Source organism: Falco peregrinus, chromosome 5 (assembly GCF_023634155.1).
Source record: "Falco peregrinus isolate bFalPer1 chromosome 5, bFalPer1.pri, whole genome shotgun sequence".
In the NCBI taxonomy this organism is placed as follows: Eukaryota; Metazoa; Chordata; class Aves; order Falconiformes; family Falconidae; genus Falco; species Falco peregrinus.
Genome location: NC_073725.1, coordinates 37,398,134 through 37,415,241, shown reverse-complemented (window position 1 = coordinate 37,415,241; position 17,108 = coordinate 37,398,134). Strand labels below are relative to the sequence as shown.

Sequence of the window (17,108 nt, the reverse complement as noted above, 5' to 3'; positions counted from 1 at the left end):
GAGAAAATCAACAAAGAAAGTATCAGATCTCGTTGTCAGTCCCCAAGTCTTGTGGCTATGCTTTTTGCTCTATGCTTCTTCCAATATTCTGTCCAGGGTATGCAGTTCTCATCACTTCACGCATCTCCCTGGAATCCTCCCTTGCAAATCAAAGCACAACAGATTTCTTTAAACCTGGATACGGCCAGACTTTGGATTACTTGGAAAGTGCTGCTACAAGTTCCCAAGATTAGAAACTGTGGTGAAAACCAAATGTACCTTTGTTTTTTCTTCAGTGAAACTGCAGAATTGTAATATTTAATTTGGTTTAGGTACTTCAAGCTGAAAAAAAGCATACACTCAAGCGTAACAACTATCAGTTAATATATAGTGAATGTCCTTGGCTGATGTTCCAGTTCATACACTGTCCCATGTTCTTGGAGATGACACTTGGGAGCTTTGAATTGACATTACAAAGCAAGTCCTTTGAGGATGACTTCCTAAATGGGATGCAGAGGCATTCTAACATATTTGACACAAGTCTACTGTGATGGAGTGACTGGAAATAGTCAGGCAAACTCTACATTTGTAGGCCATTACTAAGGTCCACCTACCTGCTTAGTCTTTTATCTCATATGATGAGGAACATTGAGGGTACGTATTCTGCAATGAGGGTTAACTTTTATATGTGTAGATAATAACCACTAAACATAAAAACATGCATCCGTAAGCTGGACTACATGCCACGTATCATGGTCAAGGTACATAAAAAAGGAATCCCACATTTGTATCTCAGGTCTTTGCCAGTTAGGATACCAGAACTACTCACAGCTACTAGACATTCTTCTACAAATGGTGTCAGCATGTGGGGCCGGATAGTGACCATAATGTCCCTGAAGTCCATAGCGGTGACTCTTCCAGCCTGAGCATTGTCTCGCTGCACAAAAGCTTGTTTTGCATGTTCTAACTGTATCTCCTGAAAACATATGGGGGAAAAAACCCAAAAGTTAAGTTCAAAATCATCACCTTAATAGATTTTATATACAAGATACCTCACACTTAACAAAACACAATTATACGTAATCTAATTTTAACTGGATATTGTATGTGTAACTTTCAGCCTTTCTACCAGTGGCATAAATGGTCTCCATCATTGAGCCCAGTATCTATGACAACCATCATGATTTCTTTGCTGTCTGGACATTAGGTCACACAATTCATTTAATTGAAAAATGAGGACATGTATCAACACACCAGTGCAGGTAATCTCCCACTCATGAACACTAAAATGTCCCATGATATGCATTAGCCATTTTGTTACGTGTGTCACAGCAGGTCAAAATACTTTCTGTAAAAGTATTCACGACTTCTTGAACAAGTACAATACAAGGATCAGAGATTTCCATGTAGACACCCACTAATCTTGAAAGCATCCCCTCAAAAAGCATCCTCATTTAAAACAAAGTTATTTATCTGCAAAAGACACCAGCAGTTTAACGTAGAATTTCTTGTATCATGACTGATGAAAGCTAGTTCTCAATATTTCAGCACTAGTAACAGGCAGAGATCAATCACAAGTGTTATCTGATGCAACCACCTGATAATCTCATTTTGTGATTCAAATGTACCCCTGAGAGGAGAACAAAGGCATTTGATTTCCCAAAACTATCTTTTCCTACTGTGACCCACACCCTTTTTTCACAAATTACTGTTAGACTACTCTCTTATTTTTTAATTTTTCATTTAAAAGGAAAAATCCTGCACAGATAGTAACTTGATAATACATATGAATTTTTTGTTCAGTTCTACAGGTTTGCCAAAACCAGAAATATCTTTTGGTGATGCAGTTAAGACTTCCCAATCTGTATTTCTTTGCTGAATGGAGGAAAACAAGTCGTTGCCATGTCCTCCCTTTAAATTTTCATAAAAGGCTTATAAAAACTTCTTCACTGGAAATACAGTGCTTAGTCTGAATACATATTCAAACTCAGTTATTCAGAAAATGGAATCAGAGCAAAAGTATGTCAACAATACTAAGCAAGTCTTGCAGTGGACCATGATGCTATCCTACTATTTCTATTACATTTGCAAACATATGCTTTAAAAGTCATATTAAGCCAAGAATCACCAGCACAATGTATTCATGGTGATTATGATCTCCTGTAAGTTGGTATTTATCTCACAGCAGCATCCAAGGGAACAGAGAGTGAAGGGCGAAAGGCAAATTCAGCCACTGTGGGATCAGACCTGCTGGCAGCACAGCCGCCATCCCTCCTTCTGCTCATTCAGCTCACGCCGACCACCGATGCACGCTGCCACTCAAACCATGCTTGTCTTTTCATTTCAGCCTCCTGACCTCTACAATTTTAGCCCTAATTTCTAATTAAACCACTGTACCCTGACCCGAAAGGTATGATGAAAAGTTCCCAATATATTAGGCAGAAGAAGGAAAGGGGCAGGGGGGTAAAGGACTGATCGATCCATGTTTCAACATTGCATTTCACTCACAGAATTATTCAGAAATTTCTGCTTTTGATGAGAAATGCTTGTGGGGGTTATAATTTGAAGTATTACAATTTCAGTTCTGTCACGTTTCCCTTACATTACAGCCCCTTATGTGGAGGTGTTACCATTCAGCAATAATATTCACTCTGGCTGGATGCAGCCATGTAAGTCCTTGCTTCACCCCAATTGTGACTATAATTTCAACAGAAATTTGAAAGCAAGCAATTTTGGGAGGCTTATGGTGGGAGGTGCACAAAAACAAAAAAAACTTTGTCAGCTTGAGGCAGGCAGCTACTCAGGAGGCAGAGAGCTCTGAAGAGGTGTTAGGTATAATAAGTCTTGTATGCCTAAATACTCACCACCTGGCAGGTGGAAACATATGAACAAACAAACAAAATGTTTGTCATTAAGTGGCAGTATCACCAAAGAAAAAAAAATCATTTAGCAGAAGGATTAAATGAGAATGTAATGTTGCTGAATGTGAATATTGCTGTTTTCTTCTCTCATTTGATTTGTTTTAACCACTGAAGCTGCTGGCAGAATCCGGCACTAAAATGCAGTAAAAAACCTGATCACCACCTGCAGAAGTCCAATGTGTCACCATCTGTGAACACCCATCAGCGAGTTTGGAGGTACGCACACCATCGGTGGGACCCTGGCTGACAGCGATGTCTCAGCCACAGAAACAAAGCAGGGTTCATGTTCCAAAAAGATTAAGTGCATGTTTCTTGTCATCACCCAGCTAACTGCAAAAAGTCTGTTAGTACTACAGTTGAGTTCAAGCCAAAACACCCCATCCTCTCCTTCCTCACGTGACTCGTTCAATCCTTTTGGTACGTGTGGAAACCACTACAGAGAATTTATCCCACTTGGTTAAACACAGTCAAGGACTCAGTGCTGTCATTTGCCTATGTTCTTGTGAGCTAGGAAAGAGCTGCTTAGCTGTTGATAAGACAGCAAGACAAAGCTGAATAGGATGATGTCAGTCTTTGGGAGTTCCCCATTTGCACCTCCTCCTTAGTTCAGAAATGAAATGGTTGAAGTATACTGCAAATAGAGAAGATTCATCCCACCTTCTCAGAAAGGTAGGGTCTTTTCAGGCTATGGTTATTTTGAGCTGTGCTACACATTTTCCAGTTGCACCAAGCAGAAAAAGGCACAGAGACCTTCAGCCATGTGACGTTCTCAAAAACCTGACCACGGCAGCAACACAGCATGTAAGAACATGCAGACCATTACATGGTAACACAGTCTCAAAACTAAATTTTACCTATAAAACCTGTCACACAAAAAACCAGACAGATGTGACTTCTCTAATCACTGTACCCTGCATAATAACATAATAAACTCAAAGTGTTTAACTCAAAAGAAAGGCTATCTATTCCCTCAGTCTCCAAGCCTTAAAGTTGAGACATCTCACAGCATGACTATGTTTCAAAATGAGGCTCAGTAGCTACTAACAATTTATCAGGGAAATCTTTATGAGATGTTCGTAACATCATCTATGCTGTGTATACACAGCTAGTATTAAAAATACCACCTTAAACTGAAAACCAATAAAGCAAAGTCATGGTGTTCAGAGATGCTATCTGATTTGCAGTAATTTTTATTGTTTCACCTATTTCAGTCCAGTATTGTTTACCTAGACAGACTGTTTAAAGAAATACAATCCCCACTGCTTTGCAATACAAATTACACATCCTAAAGTACCTTCTCTGACTAGACTTTCTGTAAACTTGGATATACTTCGAAAACAAGTTTCTCCCTTGATGCTGAAACTCTAGAATTGCCCCAGGTAGTGTAAGACTTTGTGAAAAATTAATTTGCACATCATGGCAGGCACACTGGCACCAGAATTTTCATTAAATTGTTTCCTATCTAGAGATTTTTCTCAGCTTTCACTTACAGCTCATTAAAAGCTTCTTTAGTTTCCACTTAGATAGAAATTTATGTTGGGGTTCCATCCCAATGGGTCTACAAGTCATCAGATACAGCACAATCCTTTCCACTGGAGTAGATCCCGAGGTTCAATTATGAAGAGTACTACTTCATCAACTAATATGCTGGGCACAAGTAAATTCCCAGACAGTGTGGAAATGGATTTACCAGGCCCACACATAAACATGTTAAAATTCATCCTGCAGAATAGGTTGTATGTGCTGAGAAAGGGGCCAATGTTGCTCTTCATGAAGCAGACTTGCCACTGAAAAGATGATGGAACATGACCATATCCAAACAGATACAGATGTGACAGGTATATAGTGGAGATACATGAGCTGCTTGTAAGCTAGCAAAATGAGAAGCAGGGTAAACCAAGACACCTTGAGCTCTGGGTTTATGCAAATAGATTGCTAACTGTATTCGAGCCAAGCAGTTTGGATGCTATACTTCTGGGTATCTCTGTCACTATAGATAAAAAAGTGTTGGCAGGATATAAATATTCAGACTCCCATCTAAACTCTTCTTATTTAAAGCCAGAAGAGATCCATCTTGCGCATGGATAAAATATACTAATGTTATTTTCCACATACCTTCAGCTTTGCCAGAAGTGATGATTAGCCCAAATGCTGTGACAGATAATGAATATGTAACAACTTTGTGTGGCATAATAGGACCCAACGTAAATGAATTTGAATCTAGCTGGATTATTTCATTAAAAGTTGCAAGTTGCATTGTACTTACAAAGCAGTACCTGAAGCAACTTAGAACACCATCTGGTCCATGTTAAGTACAATGTAAAGAGCATTCACACATCAGGAATGCAGAAAGGTAATTTGGTATCCACTGTGGTCTCCTGCTGTCTAAGGTCCAAGGTCTAGACATCCTACCAAGAAGACTGACTCACGCACAGGCAGAATGTCAGTTGTCAGAGTACCAAAGGTTTCGGAGCTTAAAGGAAGACTTCTATGCCTGTGAACATTAACTCTCCAATCTGTGTTAAGAGTCATTACTGTACCCAAACTTCAGTATCTGTAACACAATGCTGCAAGGCAAGAGTCAGCAGGGAAACTTACGTGTTGCAAAGATTTACAGCTCTAGACAGTGGGTAAACAGATGTACCCAATTATGGTGACTGACTGAGCGTCCTAACAGACTGTACCCGATAGCAGACAATTAATTTATTTGAAAGTTCTTGCTGCCTGCACCAATGCTGTAAGCATCTTTACTAGCAGCCTTAGAACTTTTCCTGAATGCTTCTCACCTCTTTAGAGGACACACAGAATTGTCATCCTTATTTCTCCAGGTTTATGCTCTTCCTCCCTCTTTCTGTCCTGTATGGATCATCACCAAAAGGGCTGTCTGCCTCATGAGGACCACTGACATGTTCCAACACAACCTTTTACTCTGCTACTTTTTCCTCTGTCAACCTTTACACTGCAACTAGCTAATACTCACTTTTGCAGTAGAGCCAGGTTAAAAAAAAAAAAAATAGGAAGAAAGAAAAAGAGGCAGGGACAAGACACACCAAAACCAAATACAACTTTCCTGAGAATGTGATCACATCCAAGAAAAGTAATTTCAGACAAGAAAAAAGGAACACCCCTCCACAGGAGAAAGCTTAGCAGTTAGGACTCATCTCCAAAGTCAGAGAACTCCTGCCTCAGCTCTTGCTTTTCCTAATTCAAAGAAGAAACACAGAAGAACCCAAAGACACAAAGGAAGAACTCAAATTCTCCAAATACCCAGCCATGAGGTTACAGGCTGGTTTAGCTCTGTGGCTTTAACCTCTCTCACCATCCCCACACTTTTGGTGTTTTTTTTAAATTGGCAAAAAAATGTCCTTTTTTCATTTTGGGGTTTTCTTCGGGTTTTCTTCAGACCTCTAAACAGATTCATGAGGCAAACGGGTCTAGTACTCTGTTATGACTGTGATTTTAATCCATACATCCTGGGATACATATACAGGGACTATTCTGTAGCTGTAAGGCGGTAACACCAGAATATGTAGCCAGAGGCACTTTCCTAATCAAGTAACATATTTGCTTTTTTATCTAAAAGAGGTTCTAGTACACTATTCTGTCACAAAACTGGTCTATGTCTCAGCTACTGAGGAGTTACAATAGTCAATACAAAACCTAAGGGAATATGTTTTAATCATGTGATACCTGACGTCCTCTTCATACAAAATTAATTAGACTCTGTTCTACAAAGTCAATTTGAAACATTTGTCTCAATAGCATTATCTTAATTATTCCTCATCAAAATGATACCACCTCCTACTGTGAACTAACATACTTGTGTAAACAAGAAAAAAAGAAACCTTGTAGTCTTGAAGCAGGTTCCCATTTTAAAACTCTCTAGTGTAAATACTAATACAGGCATTAAGTATTCAGAAGGAATACAAATAAGAAACTCACGTGTTTCACCACTTCAAGGATCATTTTTCCTACTGAAGACTATTTTTAACAGTACAGTTGAAATACAGGTAGGTCTTTTTTTATTTGCACAATATTTTACTTTCTGTAAGAAAGTACCCCAAAGTATGAATAGCCATATTCCTTGCAAAAGAAAGATGGTATTTTATTCTCTGTATACCACAAGCAAAGCTAAGTAGCATTACCCTATCTGAGATACTTTAATTCAAAAAAATCAAAAGTAAAGAAGTGCATGGAAAGGGCTTGCAGCAAAACATCTTTATTGGATACCGGCACTGAATTAAATACATGTTTGGTAAACATGCTGTTTACAGACAGAAGTACTTCTTAATACCAGTCTGGCAACTGGGTCCAAAATGTTCAATACTGTTATTTAACATTCTTTGACTCATGGATTTAAATATACAAGAGATTTTCAGGCTTAGAGGTCTACGTTTTTAATTTCATGTCTCTGTCTACCCAAGCGAAGAGATTACCTTCTGCACACAGCTGCCAAAAACAAAAGACTCCACCTAGCCTGAATCAGCACTTTTACGATAAGCATTTCCTATTTATCAACACACTATAGAAGTCCACAACTCTGACTGTAAAAGCCTGCACTTGGTCTACTTTCAACTTTCCTACCAGCATGGCATTGGGCAAGTTTGCAAATGCTTTGATTCTTGCATCATTCTTATTACTCTTGACAAACTGTACTCTATTAGACCCACCAGTAAAAACTGGGTGAATTCCGCATATGTTAGGTGTCTTTTTCTATCCTTTCCAAAATGCAGCTGTACGAACTCTGAATTCCAGTTAAAAGGAATGTGCTGATGAATCGTGGTCTGGCCAAAAACTTGTTTAGCATCCTCTGGGAAGAAAAGAAAAATGTTCATTTAATAATCAAATAAAATAAAATAAAACAAAACAACAATAGAGGCAAGCATATAAACAAATATGATATTTTCAAACAGGAAAGCAATACTGTTCATATAAATTAGCAACATATTGTAAAGCAAACCTGATTTTTTTGTTTACCAAAATCATCATAAAGTTTTGAACACGGTCACAAATTCTGTCTGAATAATCTTTTTATTTGTCAAGTTTTACATTCACAACAATTCATTAGAAGGGACTCAACTAGATATTTCAAGTTTCAAAGTCAAACAAGAAAAGATTAAAATTAAAACACAATTTATAAAAAGATGACTAAAGCCAACCAATTTTCAGCATAATCTTTTCAAGCTGCTAACAATGAAAGTTTTGTGCAACTATAATTCAGGCTTTTGTATTATTCCCAGAGTTCTCCAAATTCAAACAAATCAACTACAAAAATACCAGTATTTCAGGATCCACTTTTCTGTAGTTACCTTACAGAAGCATGCAAGACAGAGGTGGGAGGGACACGGCAGGCAGGAACACAAACTTACACCATTTCTAGCACTAAGCAGACTTTAACCCCAGTTCTCTGCTACAAGGAGAGGAGCAGCACAAGTCTGTTTGACCACATCTAAATGCAAGCCTCATAGTTTAGTTCAGTTTAGTAGTCATAACTGGGCAACAGTTTATTATGGGCTTGGCAGACGTTTTGGTAATACACAGCGTTTTTGGTGAAGAAACAACTGTTTGAAACACACCAAGTCTACAATCAGTAGAAAGGACCATACACTGCTGAAACAGGACAGTGCGTATTTTGACTAATAGAAACAGCAATAAGATCTGAGGAAGTACTTGTCTCGCACGACAGTGCCCTCACTTCGATGTGATAGTCTGTCTCGGCCAAAAATACAAGGCAAATATATCTTCTGAAGACAAGCTCAAGGCCAGAGCTTCCCAGCTGCTACACACCTTCCTAATTGCTGTGCGACTCCTCCAGCCACGCCAGGCAAGTGCCAGTTCTTGTCTCCTATTAGTTCCTGTGAGCGCAGAGAGCTGGTTCCCAGAAGACACTCCCTGCCCACAGGCAGGGCCAGGAGCTGTCTCCTGCTCCCTTCATGCTTTGTGGAAGAAAGACTAGGAGCCCAAACCCTCAGCTCCTGTCTGTCTCTGTAAGCAGCAGAGCTGGAAGCCAGTTCCCAAGCGTGGCTGGTGCCTGTGGTCAAGGAAATCAGTACAGCTTTGTGCTTGCCTTTGTCCGGAATGAGCTGGGAGCCACCTCGCTGGAGCCAGACTCTGGCTACCAGGCAGGCCTGGGAGATGCCTTCCAGCTCACCCCAGCACCACAAGCTCCTTGGGGCCGTGAGGTCCTGTCTCCTGCACAAGCTGAATTCTGGCTTCTGGTTCAGCCCATGCCAGCCAGGCACCGTGGCTCTGCTGACCTGGGAAAACCCAGCCAGGGCGGAATTCCCACTTTCAGGCAAGGAAGCAGGAAAAAGTGACGGTGGGATGGCACAGCCAAGAGCCAGGACGATGTCAGGAAGCGCCCAAGTGAATGAAAGATAAAGACAAAGGAAAAAATGGTCCCAAGCAGGTGAAAAGGGCACATGCCCTGCTGCACTGACCCAAAAGCACTGCAGTTGGTGTTACCCATAAGGACAGCTTGTTCTACAGTGAGGGGACTTCACAGAGAAACCAGAGATGATACTGCAGACCTCTTCCCATCCCTCGACATAGCCAGTAGTTTCATCTTTAAAAACACAGCACCCACAGATCCCAGAGAATCAGTAGCGAAACAGCAAGTTGGATTTAACTTACAAACGGAAAGACTGACCCTAGTTAACCTCAAATTCATAACATTCAGAACTTCAAGTCCTATTGTACTGTGAGAATTTTCTCCAAGCAACATCAGCAGCCCCAGCACAGCATTGTTCATTCATGTCTTCAAGCTCCACCAAAGCCAGCTTGGATCTTGTCCGCCAGCATTCTTCAGGAGCAAAATTCTGCTCTCAAGGCAACCGGAGGGAAAGCCAACTGGTTCAGGGTGAGGTCCTGTCCCTCTGCCAAAAGTCTTTTATTTAGGATGCTTCCTACTGACACAGCTCAAGGCACCTTGCCACATGTCATTGGAAATCACCTTTATGAAGTTCCTGCTTTTTGCCAGACTTCCTTCAAAGAAGGCAACCAGCATGAAGACGACAACCTGTCCTGCCCACAAACAAGAGGAAATGAAGGCTGTCTCTTCCTGTTAGCGACCACTCTTGCTTTTCCAGAGGAATGATGATATTCCCAGAACAGCTCCGGTACCTCTCTCTCACACAGAAATCGGATGCTCGCCAGTTTCCTCCTTCCCTCTCATCCGACCTCCAGAATTTCGCCGGAGCAAGACACTGATACTGTTTGGATGAGATTAGGAACAAGTCACCATTACCAAAAACTATGTTTGGTTGGACTCCAGATTTGTCTTTGTCAGAGAAAAAAGGTGCTTTATTACTTGATGTGAGGTAAAAGATACGAAAGTCTTAGCTAGTATAAAGCAGTCTCAAATTCCTTCTGATTGGGCCAGGCTCCCCACAATCTTTACTTTAACTGTTAAAATATGAAAGTTACAGAATGTCCTCTGGGTATGCCGCTGTAATTTTATTTTAATTCATTATTATACATTAGCTATCTTGAAGGAACAATGCATCTTGCTCCCCAACTCTGTGCCTTGTAAACCTTCCTTAGCTGGGGCCCAAAATAAAAATTGCAGCTCAAGAGAACATCAGGAAGTGAAAAAGCTCAAACATCAAGAAGTGAAAAAATGGTAATTTCAGACTAAACACAATGTTTAATTATGGGCATTATAAATGGCAAAGGAAGCCACAGCAATGGCACTTAAAACATCATCAAGCCAGCTAGGAACACAGCAAGGTCTACATCCAGGGCATCTGTATTTGCCTTGTCTATTTTAGAGATCAAAGGCTACACGTCTGCTTCAGAGGTTCACATAAGTACAAATATTCCTCCAAACAGTCCAAGCAGGAGAGGTACGCTTAATATTTCCTACGACTTGGAAAACACAGACTACCACATTAGTGTTGGTATTTAGTACAATAGTAAGAGAACTCCCTTACACTACTTGATCTTTTCAAAATCATACTGTATATTGATGTCAATATGACTTGGCAACTAATACCAGATGCTTTTCTGACAGACTGCATGTCGGACTGTAGTGCTGGCAGCTGACTGGAAGATTGTCTACTGTGCTTCTACTGATTCTTTGACAGCACAAGATGTGGTATCCTGCTTGCCACTACCTTTTTACACATACCCTGTACTTCCTTTTTGCAACTAGTTTTGGTTCACAAACTCTTCTATATACTCAGGGGACAGTGTTTTCCCTCTTTTCTTGCTAGGTGTCATCATCCATTCATCTACCACAATGTCACTGATGCAAGTCTCATCTTAGTAGTCAGATTGCCTGATTCAGACAATAAAGACCATTCATACTCCATTACAAACCTTAGGTGTTTTAACCTGTGATTTACTGATCAAAAGGTATCCGATTTGTAGAACTCACTCAAAGTTATTGATCAGTTCTAACAGTATCATCTCCTAATCATCTAAGTCTAGTATTAAAATAAAAAATGGATAATTTTAAAATGTACTTTTGCCTTAAACCTGCAGCTGAAGTTCCACAGCTACCCACAAGTCGCTGAACTAAACACAGTAAAACACAGAAGCAGCAATGTTCTTCAGTAGCCAAGAGTTACTTTGTGTGTATAGACCTTTTTTCAAAGGAACCTGTTTCACAGTGTTACAGAAGAACTCGTGACAGAAAGGGCATCTGGATATCAACTGGTCCACTCTCCTACCAAAGAATGTCCAACCACGTCAGGTTGCTCAGGGCATGGACAGCTGAGATTTGAGCGTCTCCAACGATGGACATTCAACAACCTCTCTGGGCAACTGTGGTTTGATGCTAAACTGATATTTTATCAATAGCTTTTAAATCCATAATAAAACAGTTCAATTGTTTTAGTTTCAGTTTTAAAAAGGCAAAATATTAATGCTCCTACACCTGGAGCCATAAGAGCACAAGACCTAAAGGTAGCAAAACATAAATTTCTGTGTTTGCTCTGTTCAAACCACAGCTGTTGGAAAGCAAAACGAACAACAGGTTGAAGAAATTTTTTAAATACTCACTTTTAGAAATCCATGCTGTCATTTTGTCCATATTTAAAAAAATTAACTTTGAAGCTCAATTTTAAAATAAATTGCAAAGTTCTAAAACAAATAGTTCTTTGTCCCTGCGCTGCCTCTAATTAAAAAATTGATACCTTGTCATTGGTTTCTGATCACTGTACAAAAAAGTTGTTCTTTTTCCTCCAGGTGAGTTGCCTACTGGTTTCCAGTGGGGGTTTTTGGTCCTTTGAGTCCTGGGGTCTTTCTTCTCTCCAACATACTAATGTCTATGTGCAAATGCTTACTGTATAAAGAAGTATACTGCATTCACATTTCCATACTGTGACTAAGAATTATAATAGAAATAAAGCAAGCTTTGGAATAACTACAGGCACTCTTGACGCAACACAGACCACTAATATTCCCCATGAGAATATTATCTATTTGGAAATGCGAAATTTTAAAAGGAAAAAACCTGAAAGTCATTATCACACCACATTTTATATTTAAGAAAGGTCACTTGACAGAATAAGCTACTAAAATCTTTACAGGGTACAGTCCATAAATACCTGATGTATTAAATCTGACTTCTTTTGAACTACTTATTTCCACAAGTACATAAATTTTTCAAGCAGCATCACTGTTAAGTCCAATATAGTTAATAATATCTCATTGTATAGCTAGAAAAAATCTCATGATCATCTACAACAATCTCACTGCCCTTACAAAATAGTTGCAACATTCTGTAGAAAAGCTGTCCTCATGGTCTCTATTTTATGTAAATTATAGGTTCTACACATTTTATATATGTTATACCTTTACACAATTAAGCTATCTGTGGTATAGAAAACCTGTACCAAAACCCTGGACCTTGAGAAAAGAAGATATTATCCTGATGATACTGGCAATGGCAACTACGAATAACACAGGCTACCTTCCGCAAAGAGGAAAACAAAAGACAAATTTGAAAGGACATGAATTATTCTAAGTTAACAAGAGTTCCCCATGCACCGATAACCTTTTCAAACCCTTCTAGCAGTAACTGCTTCTATATCCATCACACTTAAGGCCCTGAAGAGGAACATAAAAGCATCATAGCTACAACTTGGATTAATGAAGCAAAATTTATGCAAAAAGTGTGGAACAGATATTTTATATAAAGAGATAAGGTTTTTGAAACCTGAATGTGTAAATCCCTCTCACTCTGCTTAGACAAAAGGTGATACCTTTATAAAATCATGTCTTGTTAATGGTTAAGAACTTCTGTTCACGTGTTTGGCAACAGTTTTCCTTTAAATAGCTGTAATAAAAAGTGTATTTTTTCCCCAGTCATTTAAAATAAATCTTACACGAAAGAAAAGGCAAAGACGGAAGTCCAGTTGGTCAAATTAAACTACTGATGATAACAGCTGTTTCACCATCGTGACTAGAAAATCCCAGCACTCTGCCAACTGCCAAGCAAGACCTGACCTAAAGCTCAGCGAAGATGAGAACAGAATGATTTCCGCAGGCTTTGGTCTTCACTGACCATTCCAAACAACTCCACATTTTCCACAAGTTTCATGTCCCTGTGTGCACCACCAGGTTCTACAACCTCTTCTCCGTGACCCCCATCCATCAGCACAAGAGATCAGGGTCCAAAGAGCTGCAGGAGAAAGAGCTAGGAGAAGCCTCATCTCAGGTCCTTGATCCTCCTTTCCTGAGCCATACCATAAGGACACCTGCATCTCAGTGGCCCCAACCCCCTGACGTGACTTCCCAGCCCTACCCTGGACCTGCCTCATCCCTGTGGACTTCTCTAGCTGACCCCGGTCACTGTCACCAGACCTGCTCTTCTGCCCTTGCTCAGGTAGTGTGGGGTTGTGCCCCTCATCAGTGAGATCTGTGCCCATGCCCTGCTTGCTCGACTGCCAGCTCACCTGCCTGGCAGAGCAGCTAGCCATTGCTGTTCCTGGCCACCGAAAAAGTACAATAAACTTGTGCAAAACCACATGTGTACAGATATAAATATATACATGCCAAACACTCAAGTAATATTTTGTATCATCTTGTTTTACTGGAATTGTTAGGGTTTATCCAAGGTTTGAGTTGACTGGGTTTTTTTGTTCAGGTTTTTTGTTTTATTTTGTTGGGGTTTTATTTACTGATGTGAACTTCAAATACACAGCTAGTTAGGGGTCATTCCTATCCTTCTACAGTCTGGCACTAAGTGTTCTATAATGATTACTTTTTGTTTTGGAAAACAAATGTCGACATCACATCTGCTCAGCTAAGTTGTGGAATGATGGGTAGTCCAAGTACTTGACTGGGTTGTCTGTTTATCCCCATTCACCCAGAAGAGGTACAATGCTCTGGAAGTACAAGCACTAGTATCACCTTGATGTCCCTGCTACTCTGTCAAGGAAATGGGTTGAAATAGTTTTATAGCAGCCATGCTGTAAATGAAATAACACATTGGAATAGCTTGATTACTAAGGATTGCAAAGGAAAGGTACTCATCCCTCCAACTCCCCTCGACAAAGCAGTAAGGTCTGTCACAGCCACCTTTTCCACAGGTTAGAAGCCCTGAAATAATACACTGATGCTGTATCTTCACTGCTTCTTAATTTTGTGCAAAACATGGACCACAACCTATTCTGCAATTCTGAATAATAATAAAAAAATATACTAGCTCCTTTCCTTCTTAAAATATTACAAGGAAAGTATCTGGCAGAACACTCAAACTGAAGCTGGCAGAGTAGAAGCAGAGCACATAATTTGAAGATAATGGGATTGTACCACACGACTTGAGGAGGGTGAGGGCACTGGTACGAAAAAAGACAGCAGCTCAGGTCAGTGCAATTTATCTGCACTCTATCATGCAGCGTCGTTATTGTTTTAAAACAGATTCATTCACAAGAGTGCAAAACCCTCCATTAGTGCACCTGATCCATTTAGACTAAGAGCAGTTTCACCTGCACCTGAAAAATGTGGCTGCACATATACACCTAGAAAAATTCACTTCATTTTATAATTTTGTGTGTGCACATGCATGTGTAAGTGGTAGGTTATTTTTTGATAGGACTAGTTACTCCAAATTAAAAAAAAAAATAAAATCCCCAAAGATGAAATTAAGCTAAAATAATAAAAATGGTAATTTTAATCAATTTAACTATGTTGAGCTAGTCCAGCTGTGGACTAGTGCTGAATTGTAACAGACAAGCAGGAGTTTCCACTGCTTAACAGGAGGCAGCATTGCTTGTGTGCAACCAAAGCTGTCGTACCAAATTCAATGCCCCCGTTTCCATGTGGGTAAGTGAAATCATCATCTGGACTCATGTCTGTTATTCCCATCACAAGATGTTAAAAACACTGTACTTTCAGAATCCAGACTGACTCAACACCTTTTTCTATACTGGCAGAGGCTGACTTCACTGTAGCTGTCCAGGAAATACAAATTTACTTCAGAACTCATATGATTGTTTCCTACAGCAGTTTAATACACAACCAAAGTGATAAAAAGCAAACTCCTGGCTTAAACAAATTATCCTAAACTTTACTCTCCAGTACAGACTTGAGAGCTCTATTTCTTTAACAGCTATTTTGCTTAGATAGATGGTATAAAAAAAAAAAAAAAAAAATCACTTTCTTGCAAAGCATTAACATACATTTTCCCCCACTTAAATACTTGAATTTCAAATGCAGCATAAAATGTACTCCCACAACAGTACTGTATTAGTATAAAACTATTTTAGTTCAATTAAAATGTCTAACTATCTACCCCCAAACCTACCTAAACTGTAATTTTCACTTTGAGCACTTCCAATATGTTCTCAGTTTTGTTTTCTTTTATCAGCTTATCAAATCAGGTCCTGCATTCCAAATGTTGGAAAAAAATAGTCATTAACTGCTAGGTAACAGCAGATTTTCCAATTTAGAAAACTAAATTACACACACTGCAAAAGTACGTGTATTTTGCTCTCTGAAATTTCGTATTAAAATTTGTAATAACAAAACACTTTCTTCTAATCTGTAGTTCCAGGACAATTTGAAAAGAGGATAGGGGAAAAATTAAAATAAAAATCAAGATTAAAGTGGTATACTGCTGCTGCCGTAGTTTAAATATATTCTGGTGAGGAAGCTTCTGGTTCCTCCCCGAATGCTGCCTAGTAATCATGTTGGTATTTTGGGGTTTTTTTTCCAACAGGATATACAGCTATATGAAAGATGGCTAACCCTCAGCTTACTGTTAACCAAAGAGTGACCTCATACAGTGGAAACATACTCTCAAGTTGGCTTTTCCCCACCTTTTCCAGACTTTTTTTTTTCTTTTTTAAGTAGCATAAAGTAGCAGCAGAAAGCATAGTATTTTAGCCATCTAAGCATGCAGTATTCTTGAATTATCCCATCAACTGGAAGTGCTCTCTGTTTCCTCTGTATTTTAAAACTGGAGCCATTATAGTCAATTGTGCAAATCTACAGTTAGTCTTTCATAAAAACTGGATTTTTGACCCACTGAACTGGAACAGATTCTAAGCAGTTCTTCTGATCTCTGACAAGATACCATACAACACATACATGCCAATCTGGTATTGGTGTGTATCTACAGTCAGTCATTCAGAAAACACTGCTCCTAAGTCACTAAGAATGTTCCAAAAATCAAGGTCGTTCTTTTTGCAGTACAAACGGATTATTTAAAGAAGTGCAATAAATCTCCACATATATCAAAAAATGGCTGCCTTCACAATGGTTTTTCACCTCCAGGTAACATACTAACATCTGGAGCATGTCAATGGAAAGCAAAAGCATACGGTGTTTCTTGGGCCGCCCTCATAAAATGAACTGGTTAACTCGGCACATCTCCAGGCAGAAAATGTACTGTACTGTGTAAGGCCCAACGGAGTGCCAGCACCCTCAGAGACAGTCACAGCAGGGCAGAGAAGCAGGAGGCTGGAGTCTCTCACTAAAAGTGGCTTCCATTCAGATGTGAACCCCATCCATTAGAAGAAGCAACAAAGGCTGTATAGCACCTGTTATACACAGAGGTGAGATTAAGATCAGTATTCCTAACCAAATGTTTTTCAGATGTCATAAGCAGAGTTTAAAGATACCAACAACCAAAAAATCCCCCCAAAGCCCCCACCAAACCATGAAGTCAGTACGAATCCTAACAAAAAGTTCAGCATGCATCCCCCTTTAGGAGAGAGGCGCTAGCTACTGAACAAAATTCATCTGGTTATAACTTCC

General features: G+C 39.6%; 1 protein-coding gene across 2 annotated transcripts in view; it reads right to left on the bottom strand.

Annotated features, from left to right (window-relative positions):
* SLC25A13 (solute carrier family 25 member 13) overlaps positions 1-17,108 on the bottom strand; it is a 101,543-nt gene that overhangs the window by 43,303 nt on the left and 41,132 nt on the right. For both annotated transcript variants that reach the window (XM_055804708.1, XM_055804707.1), the window contains 2 exons: positions 7,571-7,710; positions 809-955 (listed from right to left, as the gene is read on the bottom strand). In XM_055804708.1, the coding sequence (XP_055660683.1) occupies positions 809-955; positions 7,571-7,710 (287 nt within the window). The remainder of the gene's footprint in view (positions 1-808; positions 956-7,570; positions 7,711-17,108) is intronic.